The 22601-nt window shown below is 54.6% G+C and overlaps 2 protein-coding genes across 12 annotated transcripts; one reads left to right on the top strand and one right to left on the bottom strand.

Annotated features, from left to right (window-relative positions):
• Positions 1 to 573: 573 nt before the first annotated feature.
• Positions 574 to 22568, bottom strand: clcn2a (chloride channel, voltage-sensitive 2a). Of its 11 annotated transcripts, none has more exons than XM_057057930.1 (25): positions 19161 to 19432; positions 12715 to 12868; positions 12026 to 12157; positions 11758 to 11886; positions 11232 to 11365; positions 11074 to 11154; positions 10625 to 10648; positions 10242 to 10320; positions 9935 to 10060; positions 9730 to 9814; positions 9311 to 9412; positions 8604 to 8706; positions 6095 to 6250; positions 5961 to 6030; positions 5779 to 5889; positions 5488 to 5701; positions 5284 to 5417; positions 4970 to 5208; positions 4513 to 4606; positions 3988 to 4043; positions 2864 to 2932; positions 1985 to 2023; positions 1810 to 1914; positions 1518 to 1604; positions 574 to 1445 (listed from the first exon to the last, which is right to left on the bottom strand). In XM_057057930.1, exons 1-25 carry the CDS (start codon positions 19320 to 19322, stop codon positions 912 to 914), a joined length of 3219 nt encoding a protein of 1072 aa, XP_056913910.1. In that variant the 5' UTR covers positions 19323 to 19432; the 3' UTR covers positions 574 to 911. The 11 variants fall into 11 exon arrangements, 10 of the variants coding, with proteins under 10 accessions (XP_056913910.1, XP_056913911.1, XP_056913912.1 ...); XM_057057931.1 differs by having other exon boundaries at positions 2864 to 2926; positions 3997 to 4043; XM_057057932.1 differs by having other exon boundaries at positions 8604 to 8688.
• On the top strand, positions 13172 to 14976 carry LOC130539534 (zona pellucida sperm-binding protein 4-like). Its single transcript, XM_057057945.1, has 8 exons — positions 13172 to 13491; positions 13562 to 13752; positions 13830 to 13924; positions 13995 to 14152; positions 14221 to 14413; positions 14486 to 14633; positions 14698 to 14773; positions 14844 to 14976. Exons 1-8 carry the CDS (start codon positions 13218 to 13220, stop codon positions 14924 to 14926), a joined length of 1218 nt encoding a protein of 405 aa, XP_056913925.1. The 5' UTR covers positions 13172 to 13217; the 3' UTR covers positions 14927 to 14976.
• Positions 22569 to 22601: the final 33 nt, after the last annotated feature.

Below are 22601 nucleotides of genomic sequence, written 5' to 3'. Positions count from 1 at the left end.
CGCATCGTCCTGGAATCTGGTCCGTTCGGGTCAGAATGTCCAGCCGAGTCCACATGAAGGGAGACACCACAGATTATTGCTTCGCTAGATATGCTGCAAATTAGCTTCTATGTTCTACGTCTTCTTAGACGGTGGCTCGCGTTCAACATCAATGCGCTCGTCCGAGACTTCACAGAGACGAAGGTTGCTTTTAAAATGTGGCTGAGGGCCGACGTGCGCGTGTGTCTCAATCACGGCGCTCCTCACGGTAGCTGCACTGGGGATCTGCTGACGGGTCAAACAGATGCTTCTGATGAACCAGGAGAGCAGCTCTGAGCTCCAGGGCCAGAGGAGGAGGTCCCCTCTTCCTCTCTGACCTCCTCAAAACGGGACTTTAGGGTCCAGCATGTGGAATTTTTAATGGTTTAGTTATAAAACTCACCTCAAATAGACCTAATCTTAGAGTGTGTAATGACCTTATTGTGCCACACACACACACACACACACACACACACCACACACACACACACACACACACACACACACACACACAACACACACACACACACACACACACACACACACACCAATGAATTGTGCTGTAAATTCTTAATAACAAAATATGCATTTATCTCATAATGAAGCCTGTAGATAAGATGATCTTGATAACATGACCTTGATAACATGATCCTGATAACATGACCTTGATAAGATGACCTTGTGCTGTTATCACACACAGGACGTGGAGACGGTGTGTGCCAGTCTTACAGTCATAAAGTATAATGATATATTATGATTCTCCATCTTATGTGCTTTTGTTACGATCACTGAATAGAAAAGAAGACCAGCTTTATCTTTCCCTCCTCGGTTCCTTCACTTGGTCCCGCGTCTGTGCTGGGATCCGTCTGGACCGGACCCGGAGGTGAGCGGAGCTAAAGGGAAGAGTCACGGAACGCCGCTGCGGTTCCCTCCGCGTGGGCGGGGCCACCGCCCTCCTCGGGCCCTGATAGGTCCGTTTTGGTGGCCGGACCCTCCCGCTCTTCCTGCTCTGCTGCGTCTGGCTCGGGGGGGTGGGTCAGGGGGTCGTAGTCACAGGCCAGCTCTGACTCCTCCGTGTGGGACGGGCTGCAGTCGTACGTGAACTCGGACTGGTCCTCCGTGAGGGACGGGCTCTCCTGAAACACCGATTCCAGACTCGTGCCCCCAGCCCGGCGGGATTCCTGCTCCAGATCCGACGGGTCCGTGATGCTGACAGGGATCTCCTTATAGGACACATCTGGAGCGTCCTTGGCTTCTGGCCGGTTGGGCCCTCGCGGCAATGAGAGCCCCCTATGGCGGATGCACAGCTTGTGCAGTTCCGTTACCTCGGAAACGGTGGTGCTGTTCCCGCAGTCACGGAAACTGGCCAGCGGGGGGCGCACTTTGACCCCGGTCACCGTGACGGAGCCCTCGATGGCCTTCCGCAGCTGCAGACACACAACCAGAGCCTTGAAAGAGCCCGGATGGGAACCGCCCACAAAGCAGAGAAGAACACACACCTCCTTGAGGGAGACCACGCCCACCAGGCGGCCCATGCTGGTCACGTAGGCGTGATCCAGGCCCAGCAGGGAGAAGATGGTGTGGGTCTGTGGAGGAGCAGAGCGGGTCACGGCCTGAATACAAACATGTCAGGACGTGAGATTTTGGGCTGTTTGAGATGGTTGCTATGGAGATAAAGGAAACACGGACAGGCCCGGGTGCACCATACGTAATCAGAGATGGGATGTATAGAGGAGATGTTTCACAGGCTAATGTCACGCGAGAGTTTAAGAGCTTATTTCCTAATTGCACCTTGTGCAGAGACGTTTGCTCCACCAGCTGGAACGGTGCAGGGTCGATCTTGCAGTTCTTAAAGTCCACCTGCTCATCAAGCTGTTGCTCCTCCCACTCTGACACCTGCAGCAAAGGAGGAGGACAGGGCAGTGACGGAGAACAGGACCTGATCAGAGTCTGCCTGGAGCCTCACCTCTGAGGGGCTCATGCAGTCTTCTACCTCAGCAGAATCCTAGAGGAAACACAAGGGAGGAATCACACACACACACACACGCACACACGCGCACACGCGCACACACGCGCACACACGCGCGCACACGCGCGCACACGCACGCACACACACGCACACACACGCACACACACACACACACACACACACACACCTTTGATACAAACATGGAGCCTACAGACGGAGCAGCTGATCCTGGACCAGTAACAGCACATTAGCGATGAAAGGCAACTGTCTCATTTACGTTCATGCTAACCGTGTTGTGTATCGTGCTAGCCGTGTGTGTATCGTGCTAGCCGTGTTGTGTATCGTGCTAGCCGTGTTGTGTATCGTGCTAAACGTGTTGAGTATCGTGCTAGCCGTGTTGTGTATCGTGCTAGCCGTGTTGTGTATCGTGCTAGCCGTGTGTGTATCGTGCTAAACGTGTTGAGTATCGTGCTAGCCGTGTTGTGTATCGTGCTAGCCGTGTTGTGTATCGTGCTAGCCGTGTTGTGTATCGTGCTAGCCGTGTTGTGTATCGTGCTAGCCGTGTTGTGTATCGTGCTAACCGTGTTGTGTATCGTGCTAGCCGTGTTGTGTATCGTGCTAGCCGTGTTGAGTATCGTGCTAGCCGTGTTGTGTATCGTGCTAAACGTGTTGTGTATCGTGCTAAACGTGTTGTGTATCGTGCTAACCGTGTTGAGTATCGTGCTAACCGTGTTGTGTATCGTGCTAGCCGTGTTGTGTATCGTGCTAGCCGTGTTGTGTATCGTGCTAGCCGTGTTGTGTATCGTGCTAGCCGTTGTGTATCGTGCTAGCCGTGTTGTGTATCGTGCTAGCCGTGTTGTGTATCGTGCATCTTACCGCCACGGAGATCCGCACCCTTTTGCCCGCTGCCTTGTGAGGAGCGATGGGCGGGGCCGGGCTCTTCCAGTCAGGGAGATGAAGGAAGAAACAGAAAAACGTGAACACACAAGCTGGCAAATATCTTCTCATTTAACTGGAGGTTCACCTACAAATGACCTTTGACCTGTTTATCCAGCTTAAACCTGTTTATCCTGTTGACTCGTGTCCACCAAAAGGCAGGAATTCACACAGTGGAGGTGCCCTGGCACACACACCTGAGGGGCTGGACCCACCCACAAGGTGGCCGACACAGACTGGGTACTCACACAGGTGAGCTCACACAGGCGTACTCACACAGGTGAGCTCACACAGGTGAGCTCACACAGGGGTATTCACACAGGTGAGCTCACACAGGTGAGCTCACACAGGCGTATTCACACAGGTGAGCTCACACAGGCGTATTCACACAGGTGAGCTACACAGGGGTATTCACACAGGTGAGCTCACACAGGGGTATTCACACAGGTGAGCTCACACAGGCGTATTCACACAGGTGAGCTCACACAGGCGTATTCACACAGGTGAGCTCAACACAGGGGTATTCACACAGGTGAGCTCACACAGGGGTACTCACACAGGTGAGCTCACACAGGGGTACTCACACAGGTGAGCTCACACAGGGGTACTCACACAGGTGAGCTCACACAGGGGTATTCACACAGGTGAGCTAACACAGGGGTACTCACACAGGTGAGCTCACACAGGGGTATTCACACAGGTGAACTCACACAGGGGTATTCACACAGGTGAGCTCACACAGGGGTATTCACACAGGTGAGCTCACACAGGGGTATTCACACAGGTGAGCTCACACAGGGGTATTCACACAGGTGAGCTCACACAGGGGTATTCACACAGGTGAACTCACACAGGGGTATTCACACAGGTGAGCTAACACAGGGGTATTCACACAGGTGAGCTCACACAGGGGTATTCACACAGGTGAGCTAACACAGGGGTATTCACACAGGTGAGCTAACACAGGGGTATTCACACAGGTGAGCTCACACAGGGGTATTCACACAGGTGAGCTAACACAGGGGTATTCACACAGGTGAGCTCACACAGGCGTATTCACACAGGTGTCTCACCTCCAGCAGCTCTTTATCAGGATCAGCACACGAGAGGGTCTGAGAACCTTGAGGAGAGAGAAAAAATGAATATGGATTTAGAATGTTTTCAGTGTGAGTGTGTGTGTGTGTGTGTGAGTGTGTGTGTGTGAGTCACTGTGTGTGGGTGTGTGTGTGTGTGCGTGTGTGTGTGAGTGTGTGAGTGTGTGAGTGTGATTTTGCGCGTGTGTGTGAGTGTGTGTGTGTGGGTGTGTGTGTGTGGTGTGTGTGTGTGTGAGTGTGATTTTGCGCGTGTGTGTGAGTGTGTGTGTGTGTGTGAGTGAATAGGTGAGAGAGTGTGTATGTGTGTGATTGTGTGGGTGTGAGTATGTTTGTGTGAGTCACTGTGTGTGTGTGTGTGTGTGTGTGTGTGTGTGGTGTGTGTGTGTGTGGGTGTGTGTGTGTGTGTGGTGTGTGTGTGTGGGTGTGTGTGTTGTGTGTGTGTGTGTGAGTCACTGTGTGTGAGTGTGTGTGTTGTGTGTGTGTGTGTGTGTGTACTGTTGGGGGTCTCTGTGGTTTTCAGGGCCGACTTCAGAGGCAGCTGCACGTTGGAGGCTGCTGGGCTGAAGGAGGACGACTCCTCTGTGGAGATCTAGTGGAAACATGTTTAACGGGAAAACACCACAAGTTCATGCAAACCCACACACACACACACACACACACACACACACACACACACACACACACACACACACACACAAATAGAAAGACATGCAGGTACAGGACAGCACAGGTGAGGGCACAGACGACAGAGAGACAGGAAAGAGGCGTCAACGTCAGGTGAGAAGCAGTCCGTCAACAGTCAGCGCAGCAGTGCCCGGCCCTCCGTCTGTGCCTTTACCTCCTGCTACATGCTTCCCTCATGCGTGTCTGGTGCACGTTCCCTCTTCCCACCCCACCGCAAGACAAACTGCCCCCTAGCCCAGTCCTGGCGACCCCCCCAGATGCCTCCCACCTGTTGGCTGCTCACCAGGAAGCGGACCGCCTGGCGAGCGTGGGCGCCGGCTGGCGAGTCGCTGGGCGAGCTGGGCGAGCTGTCCCCGGGGGGGCCGGGGGGGCCGGGCAGGAGGTCCTGGGTGCCGTTGTTGTGGGCCAGCGCCTGCAGCTGCTCCAGCCGGCGCTGGAGGCCCAGCTGCTGGCCCAGCAGGGACTGGAGCTGCAGCCGCTCGATGGAGCCCAGCAGGATCATGGAGTCTGGAACAGGAAGCACACCTGAACCTCCCCGTCCTCTAACAGGTGCGTCGGTGCCGAGGTCCGGTTCCTCCTCACCCCTGGACTCCACCAGCGCCAGCGTCTTCAGCTGGCTGGTCAGCAGCATCTCCTGCAGCTCCCGGTAGGACGAGGTCAGCGTGATGTAGCGCACGTCCCTGACCATGATGTCCTCCACGCGGATGTTGTACTTCCTGCAACAAAGGCGGAGGTTAGCGGGGGGGGCGGGGCCAGGACCGGAGGGTCCAGGACGGGGGCACTGACTCGTGGTGGCCCATGCCCAGCTCGGGCAGGTAAGGAAGCTTCTTGATGCGGATGATGGAGTCGTAGAGGGACGGCTGGAGCGCCTGGGCCACGGCGTTGGCCAGGATGACGGCGATCATCACGGGCAGGATGTGGGAGATCTGCCCCGTCAGCTCGAACACGATGACCGCCGTGGACACGGTGTGGGTGACGGCCCCCGACAGCGCCGCGGCCCCTGAGCAGGACCAGAGCAACATCAGGTCTGGACCCCCTCCGGGTCCAACCGCCCGCGGACGAAAACGAGGCCTTTACCCACGACGGCGTAGCCGCCCGGAACGATGGGGTACACGCTGCCGTCGGCATGGATGCCGTCAGGAAACATGGCCGCCATCACTTCTCCGACCAGTCGGCCGAACGCTGCTCCTGAAGGTCACAAGGTCATTCAGGAGCCGGTCTGGACGCCGCAGGACCTCCAAATACAGAAACCGGCTCACCGATCAGGAACACCGGCATGAAGGCGCCACAGGGGACGGGCATGGTGGTGGCCACCGCCGACATCCAGAACTGAGACAAGGCCAGCACAGGTGAGAGGCCGCACCCTTCCACAGGTGTGACTCTAAAGGCCTACCTTCATGACGATGAAGAGGAAGAGCGTGACGAAGACGTTGACCTGGGGGTGCCTCCAGGCCTGGTGGTGGCTGATGTAGTCGAACTCCTCCGCGACTCCCTGACGGCACCACGTGCGGTTGTCAAACAGGGCGACCAGGGACTCGTGCTGGGTCAGCTGGCATTGGGGGGCGGGAGAGAGAGTGAGGCCGAGACCGATACAGGTGACACCACGACATGATAGAGGCGACACCGCGACACGATAGAGGCGACACCGCGACACGATAGAGGCGACACCGCGACACGATAGAGGCGACACCGCGACACGATAGAGGCGACACCGCGACATGATAGAGGCGACACCACGACATGATACAGGCGACACCACGCCATGATAGAGGCGACACCACGACACGATAGAGGCGACACCGCGACATGATACAGGCGACACCGCGACATGATACAGGTGACACCACGACATGATAGAGGCGACACCACGACATGATACAGGTGACACCACGACATGATAGAGGCGACACCGCGACATGATAGAGGCGACACCGCGACATGATAGAGGCGACACCGCGACATGATAGAGGCGACACCGCGACATGATAGAAGCGACACCGCGACATGATAGAGGCGACACCGCGACTGATAGAGGCGACACCGCGACATGATAGAGGCGACACCGCGACATGATAGAGGCGACACCGCGACATGATAGAAGCGACACCGCGACACGATAGAGGCGACACCGCGACACGATAGAGGCGACACCGCGACACGATAGAGGCGACACCGCGACACGATAGAGGCGACACCGCGACATGATAGAGGCGACACCGCGACATGATACAGGCGACACCATGCCATGATAGAGGCGACACCACAACACGATAGAGGCGACACCGCGACATGATACAGGCGACACCGCGACATGATACAGGTGACACCACGACATGATAGAGGCGACACCACGACATGATAGAGGCGACACCACGACATGATACAGGTGACACCACGACATGATAGAGGCGACACCGCGACATGATAGAGGCGACACGCGACATGATAGAGGCGACACCGCGACATGATAGAGGCGACACCGCGACATGATAGAAGCGACACCGCGACATGATAGAGGCGACACCGCGACATGATAGAGGCGACACCACGACATGATACAGGCGTCACCACGACATGATAGAGGCGACACCACGACATGATAGGGTGACACCACGACATGATAGAGGCGACACCACGACATGATACAGGCGACACCGCGACATGATACAGGCGACACCGCGCATGCATGATACAGGTGACACCACGACATGATAGAGGCGACACCACGACATGATACAGGTGACACCACACATGATAGAGGCGACACCACGACATGATACAGGCGTCACCACGACATGATAGAGGCGACATCGCGACATGATAGAGGCGACACCGCGACATGATAGAAGCGACACCACGACATGATACAGGCGACACCGCGACATGATAGAGGCGACACCGCACATGATACAGGCGTCACCACGACATGATAGAGGTGACACCACAACATGATAGAGGCGACACCACGACATGATACAGGCGACACCACGACATGATAGAAGCGACACCACGACATGATAGAGGCGACACCGCGACATGATAGAGGCGACACCACGACATGATAGAAGCGACACCACGACATGATACAGGCGACACCGCAACATGATACAGGCGACACCACAACATGATACAGGCGACACCACAACATGATACAGGCGACACCACGACATGATAGAGGCATCACCACGACATGATAGAGGCGACACCACGACATGATACAGGCGACACCACAACATGATAGAGGCGACACCACGACATGATAGAGGTGACACACACATGATACAGGACACAATATATGGTACAGACAGGCGACACCACACCATGATAGAGGCGACACCGCGACATGATACAGGCGACACCGCGACATGATAGAGGCGACACCACAAGACGATCTATCATGATAGAGGTGACACCACGACTTGATACAGGTGACACCACGACAGGATACAGTCCTCAAATCCTCAGTCCCAGTTTATGTTCACCATAACCAGGTTGACTGGTTCGTGCACACCTGAGCGGTGAGGACAGCTATGGGACTCCTGCTGGCCACCAGTACCATACAGGAAGTGACCCTACAGGAAGGTCGGTCTTGGGGGAGCCCCCTGGTGGTTAGGTAGTGCAATTGCAATTCACATAACTTAAAGGTGTGAAAGTGGTCAACAGTAAAAATAAATTTAGCTGGTTTAAGATGAGGTGACCAGCAGTAACAACCATTCCAACATGTCATGATTGAGTGTCTGGAGAAACTCAACAATCCTCCGACAGGCAGGGGTAGAAAGCAGGGGTGTAAACTCACCCAAAGCTCACATTCCCTTCAGTTTACATTACAATCACCGCCGCCCCCCCACAGCAGCAGAGGAGCGTCTTCATACAGTCACAAGAGTGTGAAAACGTGTTCTCACCTGTCCTGCCATGAACTGTCCGAAGCCTGGAGGGAAGGTGAGAGTGGAGACGAGCAGGGTGACGAGGGCGGGATACACCAGGCGTCTGACGGGAAGGGACGGGCTGCAGGATCATTAATATCTGTGTCTGTGCGTGGTCGAGTTTCCGTGGCGAGGATGGAAACGGTAGTAATGGATTACTTTACTCAATGTGCATCAAGACGGTGCCAACGTCAACGCACATTTGAAGAAGCTGGTTTACAGAACAGCTGGTAGAAATCAGCATGAACATCAGCACGAACATCAGCATGAACATCAGCATGAACATCAGCATGCAGATGCATTTCAACCATCTGCTGCACTTCCAAACGTGGCAGAAATGAAGAAGCTAACTTAGCTTAGCACAAAGAACGGCATAAAATGCATGAAAGCGAATGCAGCGAACTTTAGGATGCTGAAAAACAGGAATTTATCAATTTCAGTGGAGCGGCAGCAGCTAGAGGACGAAGGAAGGCAGTCAGAGACGATCTGGCACCACATCGACCATCTTTACTTCCACCAGCGAGGAGAAACACGCCGTTTATCAGAGCCCCTTTATTGTCATTGGAGGGAAATACTTCAGCGATTAAACCCTCCCGTGACTCCAAAAGGGACAAACTTAAACAGACTTAAACCGTTAAACTCAGCTGTGTTGTGTTATATCATAACACAAAGCATCAGGTACTCACTTCCTCAACAGGAACTTGTTGATGGTCTTCTGTTTCCTCATGCACTCCACGATCAGACGGTTCAGGTAGACGAACAGAGCGCCACCAAAGCCACAGGCGATTCTGCAGACACAGACAAAGATGCCGTCTGTCTCCTGAAGGAGGAACTGGGAAGCATCCAGGAGAAAGCAGAGCCGGAATCCTTGACACACACTGGAAATGATCTTGTTGATCCCCTCTGACACCAAACCAACTGCTGATCATTTCTTTATCTCCTTCTGTTACAATGTGCTGGCAGCAAGTGTTTAAACTGGACGGAGGGCGGAACCAGCAGGGTTTGAGGGGCATTTCATGCCCAGTCCACTGGGGAAAGAGAGACAACTGAGGAAAGAGAGGACTCATCTGGTCTGGGATCAGCTGATCCAGAGGGAGCCGCTCACCCCAGAACGGCGAAGGCTGGCAGCTCCTGAAGGTCGAACGGGAAGTCCAGACGGAAACGGGTCTTAAAGAGAGCAGTGATGGTCTCTGGAGAGAAACAAGCATGTTCCAGTCCAGAGCCACGTCCCCCAACAGCCCCTGGTGGAGGACGGCCCGGCCAGACCTGGCCCGGCCAGACCTGGCCAGACCTGGCCCAGCCAGACCTACCTTCGTCCTTGTTCCACACAGCCAGAACTCTGAATATGAAGGCACTGAAGGTGGCAGCAAAGAAGCCCCTCCAGTAGTTCCTCACAGCAAAGAACGTGGAAGTGACCTCGATGCTGAAGAGGACCCCTGCAGCGTGCACGCGCGCACACACACACACACACACACACACACACACACACACACACACACACACACACACACACACACACACACACACACACACACACGTTGCTCTCAATCAAAGTGTCAAACATCAGCTAAATTTGTCGCCACAGCTCCCGTTTCAACAGATCCTGCGTTGGTTTACCTCCAATTGGGGCAGCGAAGCAGCAGCCGACACCCACCGCACAGGCGGCCGACAGCATCTCCGTGTTCCGCAGCTCGTTCTGTCCGAGTCACACACACACACACACACACACACACACACACACACACACACACACTCAGGAGCAATGCAGTGCTAGTACACAGGTCGACAGGCGGTGCATGAGTGGCGGCTATGGAGGGCGGTGACTTCCAGACCCAGGACTGGCTGCTGAAGTGGTGGAATGAGATGTTTGTTGAGAAGCACTGATGTGTGGCGGTGACGGGCTGGACAGGGTCAGACACAATGAAAGGTCCGTCTACGGACCTCCAGACATGCACAGCATGGATCTCTAATGTTGGTAACCTCCAGGAGCCTGCTCATACCTTGCTGCCCTCAAAGGGTTCTTCCTTTAGCAGGGAAGGCAGGAGGGAAAAGACAGAGAAGAGCGTGAGCGCCATCTGTGGGAGCCGTGCGCTTACCTTGTTCACGGGCCTGGAGGACGTCCAGCTTATCATCTAAACTGAACAATGAGCTTCAGCAGACAGTTTCTCCATTCTGTGTTCTGAAAGAAGATTTTAACAGACTGATCAAGCGCTGCAGAGTTCCTCCTCCTCATGACGGATGCAGAAGCAGAACGTGTCCTGGAGACAGCAGGAAGTTAAGGAATCAACAAAAACACATCATGGAGACCGCAGGGGTCCAACCTTTTAACCTGAGAGGCGTCTATCTGTGCTGGAATCGAATAACAAAGTAAAACATGATGACGGTTCAGTCAGTGAAAGAAGCTGAAGAGCAGTTTGAGGTTTGGGTCCAACAGTCGGTCCCTTCTTACCATAAAAATCCCCCCGAACAGAGCAGCCATGAATTTGCTGAGCAGAGCAGCACAAAGACTGGCAACGTGGACAAAAGGACCCTGAGAAGGAAGGAGACGCTTAGAGGACAACATGGTGACACCGTTAGGTTTGGGACTGAAGAAGGGAGCCGCTCTACCTCCTTGCCCAGAGGCATCCCGCTGCCCAGGGCGCACGTCAGACCGATGACTTTGGCTACAAAGGTTTTAAAAGTCAGGTACTCCTTCAGGACCACCCCCCTGAGGATCGTCTTCATCTCAGGGATACCAGAACCTGGGTGGGGTGATGGAGAGAAGAGAAAAAGTGAGCAGAGGGGGGAGAGGGGGGAGAGAGGAGAGGGGGGATCGGGAGAGAGAGGAGAGAGAGAGAGAAGGGAGAGAGGGCGGAGAGAGAGAAAGGGGAGAGGGGGTTGGTGGGAGAGAGAGGGGGAGGGGGGATCAAGGGAGGAGGGGGGTAAGGAGGAACAAATGAACCCAGGGGAACTCGGGGGTGGTCTATCATCTCCTCTGTGTGGTGCACACGACAGGTGATTCTTTGACATTCGCCGAACACTTTAAGGATGTGGAAGTGTGCACGGGCGTGTGCACGGGCGTGTGCACGGGCGTGTGCACGGGCGTGTGCACGGGCGTGTGCGTAAGCTGCATGTAAACGTGCGCACGTCTCACCCACAGCCTGAGGAGCCAGAATCTGCGTGAATCCTGCCGAGAACGTGATGAGCACCACAGGGTAGGTGACCCAGGCCAGGTACTGCAGGAGCAGGTTGCTGTCCAGGCCAGCATACATCCACTTCTGTGCTACACACACACACACACACACACACACACAGCAAACTAAAGATTTGATGGATGATTTTTAAAGGGGTTCTTTTGCTCTCCATGAAGGCTTCGATGGCCAATCAGGAGCCTTTCACCTGTCTTTGAAACTCTTTCCTACCTTCTTGGCAGAAGGCGATGGCGTAGTCCATGACCCAGCTCACCAGAGCCATGAGCAGCCCCAGCAGGATGAGGAAGATCCAGTCCTCCCCAACCCGCAGGATCAGGAATTTCTGACAGCGAGACGCACACACTGAGGACCAAAGCAGGAGAGACGTTTCAAATGGTTCCTGAGGAACATTAAAGGCATGTGTAGGTGCTGCACATGCGTCTGTGAATGAGCTGGTGGAGCGTGAGCTCATCTTCATCCACCTCCAGCACCACATTCACAGAGCTGGGTCCTCTTGGAAACTCCAACCTGACGCACGAATCTCCAATTTTGAGCTGGGTCAGATAAAAGAAGCATCACTGGACTCATTTTTTCTGTCTGTGGTTGCTGCCAAAGTCTGGAATGGACTTAACCACCCAGAACCGGTCCCTGGAGGGGCTCCACTGTGCTACTAACACATTTACCAGATCCACATCTGAGAAAATCATGCCAGTAAAATACTGATAATATAGGAGATACACAGCAACAGATGCCGTCTGATGGGGATGAGAGTGGAGACGTGTGGTGACTGCATGCAGCAGACCCCCCCCCCCCCACACACACACACACACACACACACACTCAGCCTGGGAATGACCTTCAGAGTGTGTTGGAGCCTTATGCCACCTGCACACTGGGCCTGGTGCGTGCTCATCACTTACACTGGCACTTGGCGCAGGGGTCCTTCTGGTACTCCAGCACGTCCGCGGTGCGACCACGAACGCTGGCGTTCCTCCGCAGACCTCCTCCATCCCGCAGGCGGGCCGCCTCTTCCTTGGCATACACCCCCAGCTCCTGCGTGTACCGCCCATACATCTGTTCATTTAGGGAAGAGAGCGGAGGACAGAGCGCTCACACAGGCCCTGGAAAACGAGGCTTTGATTGGAAAGATGGATTCTGTTGCTGGAAAAGCGCGTTGTTGTTCGTTGTTGTTCTTCACCAAGTCTCTGAAAATAAAAGGCCCTCATTTGTGACTCAGCAGACAATTAGCAGCACTTGGCAGCTCCCAGCTGATTAACTGCACACGAGTGCATGCAATTAAGTCCTAATGAGGGGGGGCGGAGTTCCCTGGAAATGGCGCCAGTCAGACCAGTATAAAAGCCCAATCTGGGCACTCTGGTACTGTTGGCACAGTTTGGGCCAGTGTGTGGTTGCTGACACCATAATGGAGCAGTGCAAGTGTCTGTTTGGAGTTGTGGTGGTTGTTCTCTTGGCTTGTGATGTCACTGCCTGGCGTCAGTGGATGCCGCCTGTGGAGAAAGTGCAGCCTCAGCATCCTCTGCAGCAACCCAACGTCTCGCCGCCCACGGATTTGGTTGACAAGTGCCAGGTGGAGGAAGGACAGAAGATCCGGTGCGGCACTCAAGACGTCACTGCTGAGGAGTGTGACCACATCAACTGCTGCTTTGATGGATCTCAGTGCTACTACGGCAAAGCAGGTGAGTGTCGGCTGAGTGTGGGGGCACTCGTGCACGGCGAGGGTAAACGGCCCTGTTGCTGCCTCACCAGTGACCGTGCAGTGTACCAGTGACGGCCAGTTCGTGGTGGTTGTGGCTCGGGACGCTACCTGGCCACACATGGACGTGGACTCGATCAGCCTGCTCGACACCAACGACCCCTCCTGCACCACTGTGGACTTCACCACTGCGTTCGCCATCTTCCAGTTCCCTGTGGCAGCATGTGGAACCACGATGAGTGAGGTGGGTGGAACCTTCACAGTGGCTGCTGGAGTTTCAGTGTGCAGCTCTTAAAATGGCCTCCACGCTTGACTCTGCAGGAAGATGGTTACATAGTCTACGAGAACCACATGTCGTCGTCTTATGAAGTGGGGGTTGGACCCAGAGGCTCCATTACCAGAGACAGCCATTTTGAGTGGGTGGTAACTCTGAACCCTATTTTCTGGGTCCACTGGAGGATTTGAGGTCTAATCTCCCTTTTTCAGGCTCTTGTTCCAGTGTCGGTATTCTGGCACGGCTGTGGAGGCTCTTATCATGGAGGTTAACGACCTTCCTCCACCTTTGGCCATTGCTGCCATAGGACCCCTGAGGGTGGAGCTGAAACTGGCCAGTGGAGAGTGCCATTCAAAGGGCTGCAGACCAGGTGGGCAGCACAGACGCCGCAGAGCAGTGTTATTAAAATGTGTCTGACGCTAAACTCTTAAATCGCAGAGGAGAGCGCCTACAGTTCCTTCTACACACCGGCCGAGTACCCAATCACAAAACTGCTGAGGGAAGAAATCTTTGTTCAGGTGAACCTGGTGGAACGAGCTGATCCAAACATCGTCCTGAACCTGGAGCACTGCTGGGCCACGTCAACACCAAGTCCTCACAGCTTTCCACAGTGGGATCTCCTCATAAATGGGTATCTAGCTTTGCTGACTGCCTGCTTCTGTTACATTCCCCTTCGCTCATCTCCAGCTTTGTCGTGCCTCAGGTGTCCCTACGGTGACGACCATTACCTGACCAAAGTGGTGCAAGTGGACGGCTCCTCTGGACTCCAACACCCGAACCATTACAAACGTTTCACCTTTAAAATGTTTGCATTTGTGGACAACGACACCATGAATGTTCAGAAGGACACGGTAAAGCTGAGATGCTAACAGCTGTAAATGAGGTTCCTGAAGGTGACGCAATGCCTTTCCTCAGGTGTTCATCCACTGTAACACGGCCGTGTGCCATCCCAGCAGCACCAACTCTTGTGCCCAGCCTTGCCACCGGCAACGTGAGTCCCAGAACATGGCTGCAGACTGAAACACTTGCCTACAAGATCAAACTGACTCCTCTCCTTGCAGGAAGAGCTGTGGCCACATGGGTTCCTTCAAGTCAGAAGGGCTTTGTTTCAAGTGGACAAATAATCATTACCAAGTCAAGATGATCCACTAACCTGCAACTTTTAAATAAAAGGGTTCCTTGTTGTTGCACTCATTTATGTAGCCTTTGTCTGAGCTGCCCCAAAGATGCCTGTACCAGTGGCCAGAAGGTCTCTGGAGGCTGCTCACTGCTCTGATCCAAAGAACCAGCTGCACCATGAATGCATCTATTCCACTCCCAGAGTTCCCTGTAGGGTTCTGGTTGACCATCTGCACTGTTCAGGGCTGTGTGGACCAGCCCCCCCCCCCCCCACTGGGATGTGCATCACAGCAGCCTGTTTCAGCTCCCCTGAGCAGGAGGGCCAGAGCAGCTGTAACTGTCTGAGCTCGGGACCACCAGCTGAGGCCCAGGGCAGTAAACCAAGGGGAAGGTGTGAGGTTGACAACCTGGTAACATCTGTGGTCACACTAGATCTCAGTGTTTATCTCCACTTCACACAGGATCCAGTTGCTAATGCTGCTTTTCACCATCGACAGTCTAATCTAGTCATAGCTGAACTGAGCGGGCCGCTGGCTCCACCTTTTGCTGCTCCTGGTTCCAGCCCCAGGGCAGCCAAAACATGAAGGGTGTTCTGGTAGAAGGGGGGTGCCAGAACACCTTCAGAGCACTGCCAAGGTACCAAATGCTCATAGAACCCTGCAATGAACTGGCAACTCATCCAGGGGGACCTGCCTGTGACCCTGAAAGGGATGAAGCGGTCAAGACAAGAACGAGCTGAACTGAGTGTAGTTGCTGCTGAATACAGTTTATACAGAAAGAGTACAGGCGTACATTACGGCCAGCACCAGCACCACACACCCACTGTAGGTATAAACAGGGCCTGTATGGAAGTGTTTGCTGGCCATCTGGATCCCAGCCCCCTGGAGAGCACCCTGTGGGTTAAATGAGCTGTTTTCTGTAGCCAGTTAACCTCCCACACGACCAACTTTTGTACCTTCATTAGTCAGTTTACCTCCCACTCCACAGCCCTCTACACCAGTTCACTCCCACCTCCCACCAGTTGCTGCCGACTCTTTCGTAACTGAAATCAATGCCAGCAGAAAGGAGCATTTCAGTTCAGGGAAAAACCTGAAAGGAAGACGTGGCTGCAAACCGGCATGGCGTTTAGAAATCCGACTAGAAAATGTAAAAGGAATGAGGAGAGTGGCAATCAAGGAGGATTCATCATTTTATACAAAGAGCAGTTTTATTTGTGTAAGCGTGATCAATATTCTGTTGCCTCACAGCCTGAAGGTTCGATCCCCCGTTAGAAACGGCCTTTCTGTGTGGAGCTTGTGTGCTCTCGCTCCAAAAATAACGCTCCACATTTCCCTTCTCTGCTATTGTGATGGCAGACTGGCAGAGGCACACACCCTCCTCCCATTCTGAATGAAAGTGAGAAGTTTTATTCTTTTACTTGGTCCCCCACTCATTTTAATGCCCCTCTTAAGAGGAAAAAAACAAAAGTGATTAACAAACTGACTAGCTTGTTGGCGTTGCAGCACTTAGACAGTACCTTGGCGATCGACCGGTAGATCCCGACCAACGTATTAAGCGCCCCTGTGTTACGGTGTCTTAAAAGCCTGCCTAAAACAAAGCTAGGTAGCAACAGGGGTGCCCAGACCTACCCAGGCCCACAGAGACCTACCCAGACCCACAGAGACCTACAGAGACCTACCCAGACCCACAGAGACCTACAGAGACCTACCCAGACCCACAGAGACCTACAGAGACCTACCCAGACCCACAGAGATCTACCCAGACCTACAGAGATCTACCCAGACCAACAGAGACCTACCCAGACCCACCCAGACCCACAGAGACCAGCAGAGACCTACCCAGACCTACAGAGACCCACCCAGACCCACAGAGACCAACAGAGACCTACCCAGACCCACCCAGACCCACAGAGACCTACCCAGACCCACAGAGACCAACAGAGACCTACCCAGACCTACAGAGACCTACCCAGACCTACAGAGACCTACCCAGACCCACAGAGACCTACCCAGACCCACAGAGACCAACAGAGACCTACCCAGACCCACCCAGACCCACAGAGACCAACAGAGACCTACCCAGACCTACCCAGACCCACCCAGACCCACAGAGACCTACCCAGACCCACCCAGACCCACAGAGACCCGCCCATATGAACCTATCCAACTAAAATAGGCCATTATTCAATTAGTAGATTAAAAGGAACAAAACCACCAATATGGCAGTTATTGATAGACTATTAAGTTTAGTTGTGTTTCTTCTTCCTGACACTTGGTGCTTTGAGTTGAGCCAGAATCAGTAGACCCCTGAGAAAACTGTGTGAGTGTGTGTGTGTGTGTGTGTGCGTGCACGTGCATGTGTGTGTGTGTGTGTGTGTTGGGGGGCATGCAGTCAAAGCTGCACAGCTACAGGCAGCAGAATAGTTTGGCCAGAAGAGTGACGCCTGTGTCCTGATGGCAAATGCAGCATTTTAAAGGCCTCCAGGTTGGGAGAACAAATGCTCATATTTACCAACTGCTCTGTGTACAAGACAACACACACACACACACACGCCCACACACACACACACGCGCACACACACACACACACACATTGAGGCAACAACTCCTCACTGATACAGTCTGTGTCCAAATGCTGCGCAGCATTCAAAGATGTGCTCGTGTGAGCTCAGCTGTTGGGCTGCAGGAGTGCACGTGCACTCGCTTCCTCCTGATGTGCAGGAATGCACATGCACTCGCTTCCTCCTGATGTGCAGGAGTGCACGTGCACTCGCTTCCTCCTGATGCAGAGCTCTGTATCGACCGACACAAAGGTCCTGAGGAATCAGACCTATCAGCTTTAACTGGTGCAGCAGGTTGCTCACAGCTGTTTACTGTTACATAGTTCTGCAGTGCCGCAGAGCCCTGTGGTCTTTGAGGGGGGGTTGGGGGGTTTGTGTGTGTGTGTGTGGGGGGGGGGGGGGGGGGTCTTCATTTTCAGCTGGATGATGAATTCCTTTCCTGCTGCAGCCACATTCTGGCGCCTCCTCCTGTTTGGAGGCTGTGAGCATGTCTGACAGGTTCAGGCATCAATGTGTGGGCTTGAGAGGACTGTAGAGGCAGCACCCCCCCCCCCCCTCACACACACACACACACACACACACCACCGTATAGGAAGCTGGAACATGGAGCAAACTTGCCCACATTCCTATAAAGGGAGACCGTGCACAGATATCCACTCCCACATGTCTTTTTGGAGACACCTTCTATCTTCTACCTGCACCAACGACCATGACATCACATGACATCACATGACATCACACCCCCCCCCACCCATACTTCCTGGTTATAAATAACTGGTCCTTCTGCGTTTTACTACTCAGCATTTTTCCATGAAATGTGTCTGCTGTGTGAGTGAACAGCAGCATTAGTGCCGCTCTGATCTTGAGAGGTGGCCACATTCATTAATTACATTAATTACACCAACTACTCAGTCGTCAGCTCATTTCCATAAACGCTGCCACGTGCAGCAGAAACGCTGGTTGTTTTTGGACAAATTAGCTCCAGATTCATATCACCATCAATTCTGCAGTGCGGACGGGGAGAGAACGCTGCTGCCCCCCCCCCCTGGAATGTATCAGGTAGATCTATCTGCTCTGTCACCTGCCCAGTCCTGCTATGCACCAGCGCCTGTGCGCAGCCCGGCTGAATCCAAACGATGAAGCCCCTGGAGCCATTCATCAGCATTAGAATCCGAGGCTCAGCTCCGCTCACCGTCCAAAGTTTAGTGGGGGCACAGAGAGTTGATGATAAAGACAGCGACCCAAGAGGAGGAGAGGGGGGGGGCGGCCATTTCCCATTACTATTGATCTATTCGCCGAGACGTGTTGCCAGGCATCGATCTTCACACCTGAAAAACATCCTGTGATCTTCTCGGGCCCCTCTCAGCTGCAGGCGTGCACGTGTGCACGGGAGAGCAGCGCCAAGATCAGATCTGCAGCAGCATATAAAGCAGGGTTGGCTGCCGTGGCGATGGCTGCCGTGGCGATGGCTGCAGGGTGAGGGAACTCTAACCGGACTCAACACGACCCAGCAGCTGCTGCCAACCTCACACTTTTACTCCCTCAATCAGAACCAATTACATCTAAACTGGGATCAGGTGGACCAGACGGCACCTGTGGGCGGATGAGGAGGAAGGAGATGAAACGACGTAACCGATGAGGATCCATCTGGAATTCCTAATCAGACACACCGTCACACCAGCACCGACCCGGAACTCACCAAAGTTTGTTGGTACTGGAGCGTCCGGTTCACGCTCTTGTCCTTCGCCATGGCGACCGCGTCTCCAAGGAGGCAGCTGATTCCCGGAGGTTCGAGTGGCCCAGACGGGGAGGGGTCGGCGCGGTTGTGCGCGTCACGTGCGCTGTGTGACAGCTCTGTCATCCGGATCTCCTCCGCATGACGCCGTGTGTGCACGAGTACGTGCGCAGATGAGAGCCGATCTGGCTGCTGGCTGTCGCCTCGCAGCAGCTCTGTGCAGGCGCACTGCAACCCCCCCCCCTCCTCTTCCTCCCCCCCCCCCCCTCCTCCTCTTCCTCCCCCCCCTCCCCCTCCCCCTCCTCCTCTTCCTCCTCCCCCTCCTCCTCTTCCTCCTCCTCCACTGCTGCATCCGAGTTACTGCCGGACTTCACAGGAATTTCCAGTTGATCCGTGTGTCCTGCAGTATTTTTCCAACTTTTTTCTGCAGTGGTTTTTATCTGAGAGTGGACGCAGATGCTCTCCTGACTCATCACAGCATGGAGAGCATGAGCAGCCCACAAGTGTGTGTGCACGCGTGTGTGTGTGTGTGCACGTGTGTGCGTGTGTGTGTGTGCGTGTGCTCATCCAGCTCTGTTGGTCTCCCTTAACGGATCAGATTCTGACAATTTCACACATTTACAAACCTCATCAGGTAACAATATTGTTTTATATCAGAGCTCCAATCGTGATAAAACATGATTTCTGATCAAAAGAGCCAAAAAGAAAATGGATGGATGGATGATGGAGGGGTGGATGGATGGATGGGTGGATGGATGATGGAGGGGTGGATGGATGGATGGATGGTGGATGGATGATGGATGGATGGGTGGATGATGGATGGATGGATGATGGATGGATGGATGGATGGATGGATGATGGATGGATGATGGATGGATGATGGATGGATGGATGGATTGATTGATTGATCCAGTGGTCCATGATGCCTTCGTGTGTGCTTAAAAACTAAAACTCATTTGTATTCATGCGCACGTGTGTGTGTGTGTGTGTGTGTGTGTGTGTGTGTGTGTGCTCTCACTTTGCATGTTTGAGGCCATAAAAGTTGCCACATCAGCAAGTTTAGCTCCTGTTTGGAGGGTGCTACAGTGCTACAGTGCTGTGGTGCTACAGTGCTGTGGTGCTGTGGTGCTACGGTGCTGTGGTGCTACAGTGCTGTGGTGCTACAGTGCTACAGTGCTGTGGTGCTACAGTGCTGTGGTGCTGTGGTGCTACGGTGCTGTGGTGCTACAGTGCTGTGGTGCTACAGTGCTGTGGTGCTACAGTGCTGTGTGCTACAGTGCTGTGGTGTGCTACAGTGCTGTGTGCTACGGTGCTGTGGTGTGCTACAGTGCTGTGGTGCTGTGGTGCTACAGTGCTGTGGTGCTACGGTGCTGTGGTGCTACAGTGCTGTGGTGCTACGGTGCTGTGTGCTACAGTGCTGTGGTGCTGTGGTGCTACAGTGCTCTGATGCTACGGTGCTGTGGTGCTACGGTGCTGTGGTGCTGTAGTGCTGTGGTGCTATGGTGCTGTGGTGCTACGGTGCTGTGGTGCGACGGTGCTGTGGTGCGACGGTGCTGTGGTGCTACAGTGCTGTGGTGCTACTCTGCTGCAGTGATACAGTGCTGTGGTGCTACAGTGCTGCAGTGATACGGCGCTGTGGTGCTACAGTGCTGCAGTGCTACGGTGCTGTGGTGCTACTCTGCTGCGGTGATACGGTGCTGTGGTGCTACTCTGCTGCAGTGATACAGTGCTGCGGTGCGACGGTGCTACAGTGCTGTGGTGCTACTCTGCTGCAGTGATACGGTGCTGCGGTGCGACGGTGCTGTGGTGCTACTCTGCTGCAGTGCTACGGTGCTGTGGTGCTACAGTGCTGTGGTGCGACGGTGCTGTGGTGCTACTCTGCTGCAGTGATACGGTGCTGTGGTGCGACGGTGCTATGGTGCTGCGGTGCTACTCTGCTGCAGTGATACGGTGCTGTGGTGCTACTCTCTGCTGCAGTGATACGGTGCTGCGGTGCAACGGTGCTGTGGTGCGACGGTGCTGTGGTGCTATGGTGCTGCGGTGCTACGGTGCTGTGGTGCTATGGTGCTATGGTGCTGCGGTGCTACGGTGCTGTGGTGCTACTCTGCTGCAGTGATACGGTGCTGCGGTGCGACGGTGCTGCGCTGCCACATAGCGACTGTGCGAGGTGCTGCAGGTGCAGCTCAGGTGCTGAGTGAGACACAGCTGCTGCTTCATCAGGTGCCAAAACTTCCCTCCTGCCAAAATCCTCTTGGAATTCTCCAAAGAACCTCTGGGAATGTTCTGAGCTAAAGTGGGCGAACTGCCCCCCCATCTCCATGTGTGGTGGAGCTGGGGGGGCAGCAGGGGGGCTCAGCCCCAGCCGGCAGCACAGGAACCAGGTGCTCTGCAGCCCCAAGCAGCAGCACACTGACCCACATCGCTCCACAGGAACCTTTACCAGGGCTGAAACACCTCAGAATAAAGATCCAGAACCACCAGAGTTCCGGGCTGAGGGACCTAAATCCATCATGTGGTGGAAGATGAAGCTCGAGTCCATTTGGGCCTAAAGTTTCTGCCCAGTGACTCCATCAAGACGGATCTGATTTATGTTCCGTTCTGGGCCGAGCTTTGAAACGCTCTTCCTGGCCGCGTCCGTCCCAAACGCTGGGCAGGACCAGGAGGACCCGCAGCCTGCCGACGGCACCGGAAACACTCAGACCTTCAACTTGCCCTTGAGGCGCGGGTAAAGTTCCGGGCACAAACACGGATTCGAATCTTTGGACGGATAAAAGAGACACTTACGGTTGCGCTCGAGTCTTCTTTCTTCTGCTTCTGTCTCGGCTCGTGCGCTGGCTGCGGATCCGGAAGCGTCAGCTGTGTCCCCCCATTGCGCCGCAAAACAAGGTCTGAAATTAGAGGGGGGGGGGGGGCGCAGCTACAGGTTGCAGCGGGCAGGTTTAACCGATGATGCGGCGAGACAGCGGACGACTGCCGGGATCACGCGTCACGGCGGGGGGACCTTTTTCAGATCCCTGACGGCGACTCGATCCAAAGTTGTCAGCGCGTAATTCCCGCGTGTCCGGAGCGGCGCCCGCCGGAAGATGCTGCGGTGGCTGCGGGGAGCCGGAGGGACGCGGAGCCGCATCAGAGTGAGGCGGCGTTAATGTGGGAGCGCGGAAAGTCCGCCTGTGGCGCGCGGCGAGCCAGCTGGGCTGTCGCGGCCGTGATGCATTGCGGGTGCACCAGTGTCACCGTCACTCTTCCCCGCGTGTGCAGAAATTCACGCGCGCCGGTCATCTTCCGCAGAGCCGCCGCGCACCTTCCTAATTATGTGCAGACAGGAGGAGGCAGAAAAGTGCGTTTTATTCCCGTCGAGCACAGCACAAACGCGCACTTCTGCCAACAGACGCCGCCATTCACCTC

The sequence above is a fragment of the Takifugu flavidus genome, chromosome 15, assembly GCF_003711565.1.
Source record: "Takifugu flavidus isolate HTHZ2018 chromosome 15, ASM371156v2, whole genome shotgun sequence".
Lineage (NCBI taxonomy): Eukaryota > Metazoa > Chordata > Actinopteri > Tetraodontiformes > Tetraodontidae > Takifugu > Takifugu flavidus.
The sequence above is the reverse complement of the archived record's forward strand: the minus strand, read 5'-3'. Positions and strand labels throughout refer to the sequence as shown.

What these genes read in the sequence shown, in the direction of transcription:
- clcn2a (XM_057057925.1), bottom strand. Translation starts at nt 19,322, where the DNA reads ATGACAGAGCTGTCACACAGCGCACGTGACGCGCACAACCGCGCCGAC. An exon ending in CATCGCCTTCTGCCAAGAAG is followed by an intron (nt 11,887 to 12,025) that starts GTAGGAAAGAGT and finishes GTGTGTGTGTAG; the next exon opens with CACAGAAGTGGATGTATGCT. An exon ending in GGGCGGCTACGCCGTCGTGG is followed by an intron (nt 5,702 to 5,778) that starts GTAAAGGCCTCG and finishes GGTCCTGCTCAG; the next exon opens with GGGCCGCGGCGCTGTCGGGG.
- LOC130539534 (XM_057057945.1), top strand. Translation starts at nt 13,218, where the DNA reads ATGGAGCAGTGCAAGTGTCTGTTTGGAGTTGTGGTGGTTGTTCTCTTG. An exon ending in TGGGATCTCCTCATAAATGG is followed by an intron (nt 14,414 to 14,485) that starts GTATCTAGCTTT and finishes GTCGTGCCTCAG; the next exon opens with GTGTCCCTACGGTGACGACC. An exon ending in CCAGCCTTGCCACCGGCAAC is followed by an intron (nt 14,774 to 14,843) that starts GTGAGTCCCAGA and finishes CTCTCCTTGCAG; the next exon opens with GAAGAGCTGTGGCCACATGG.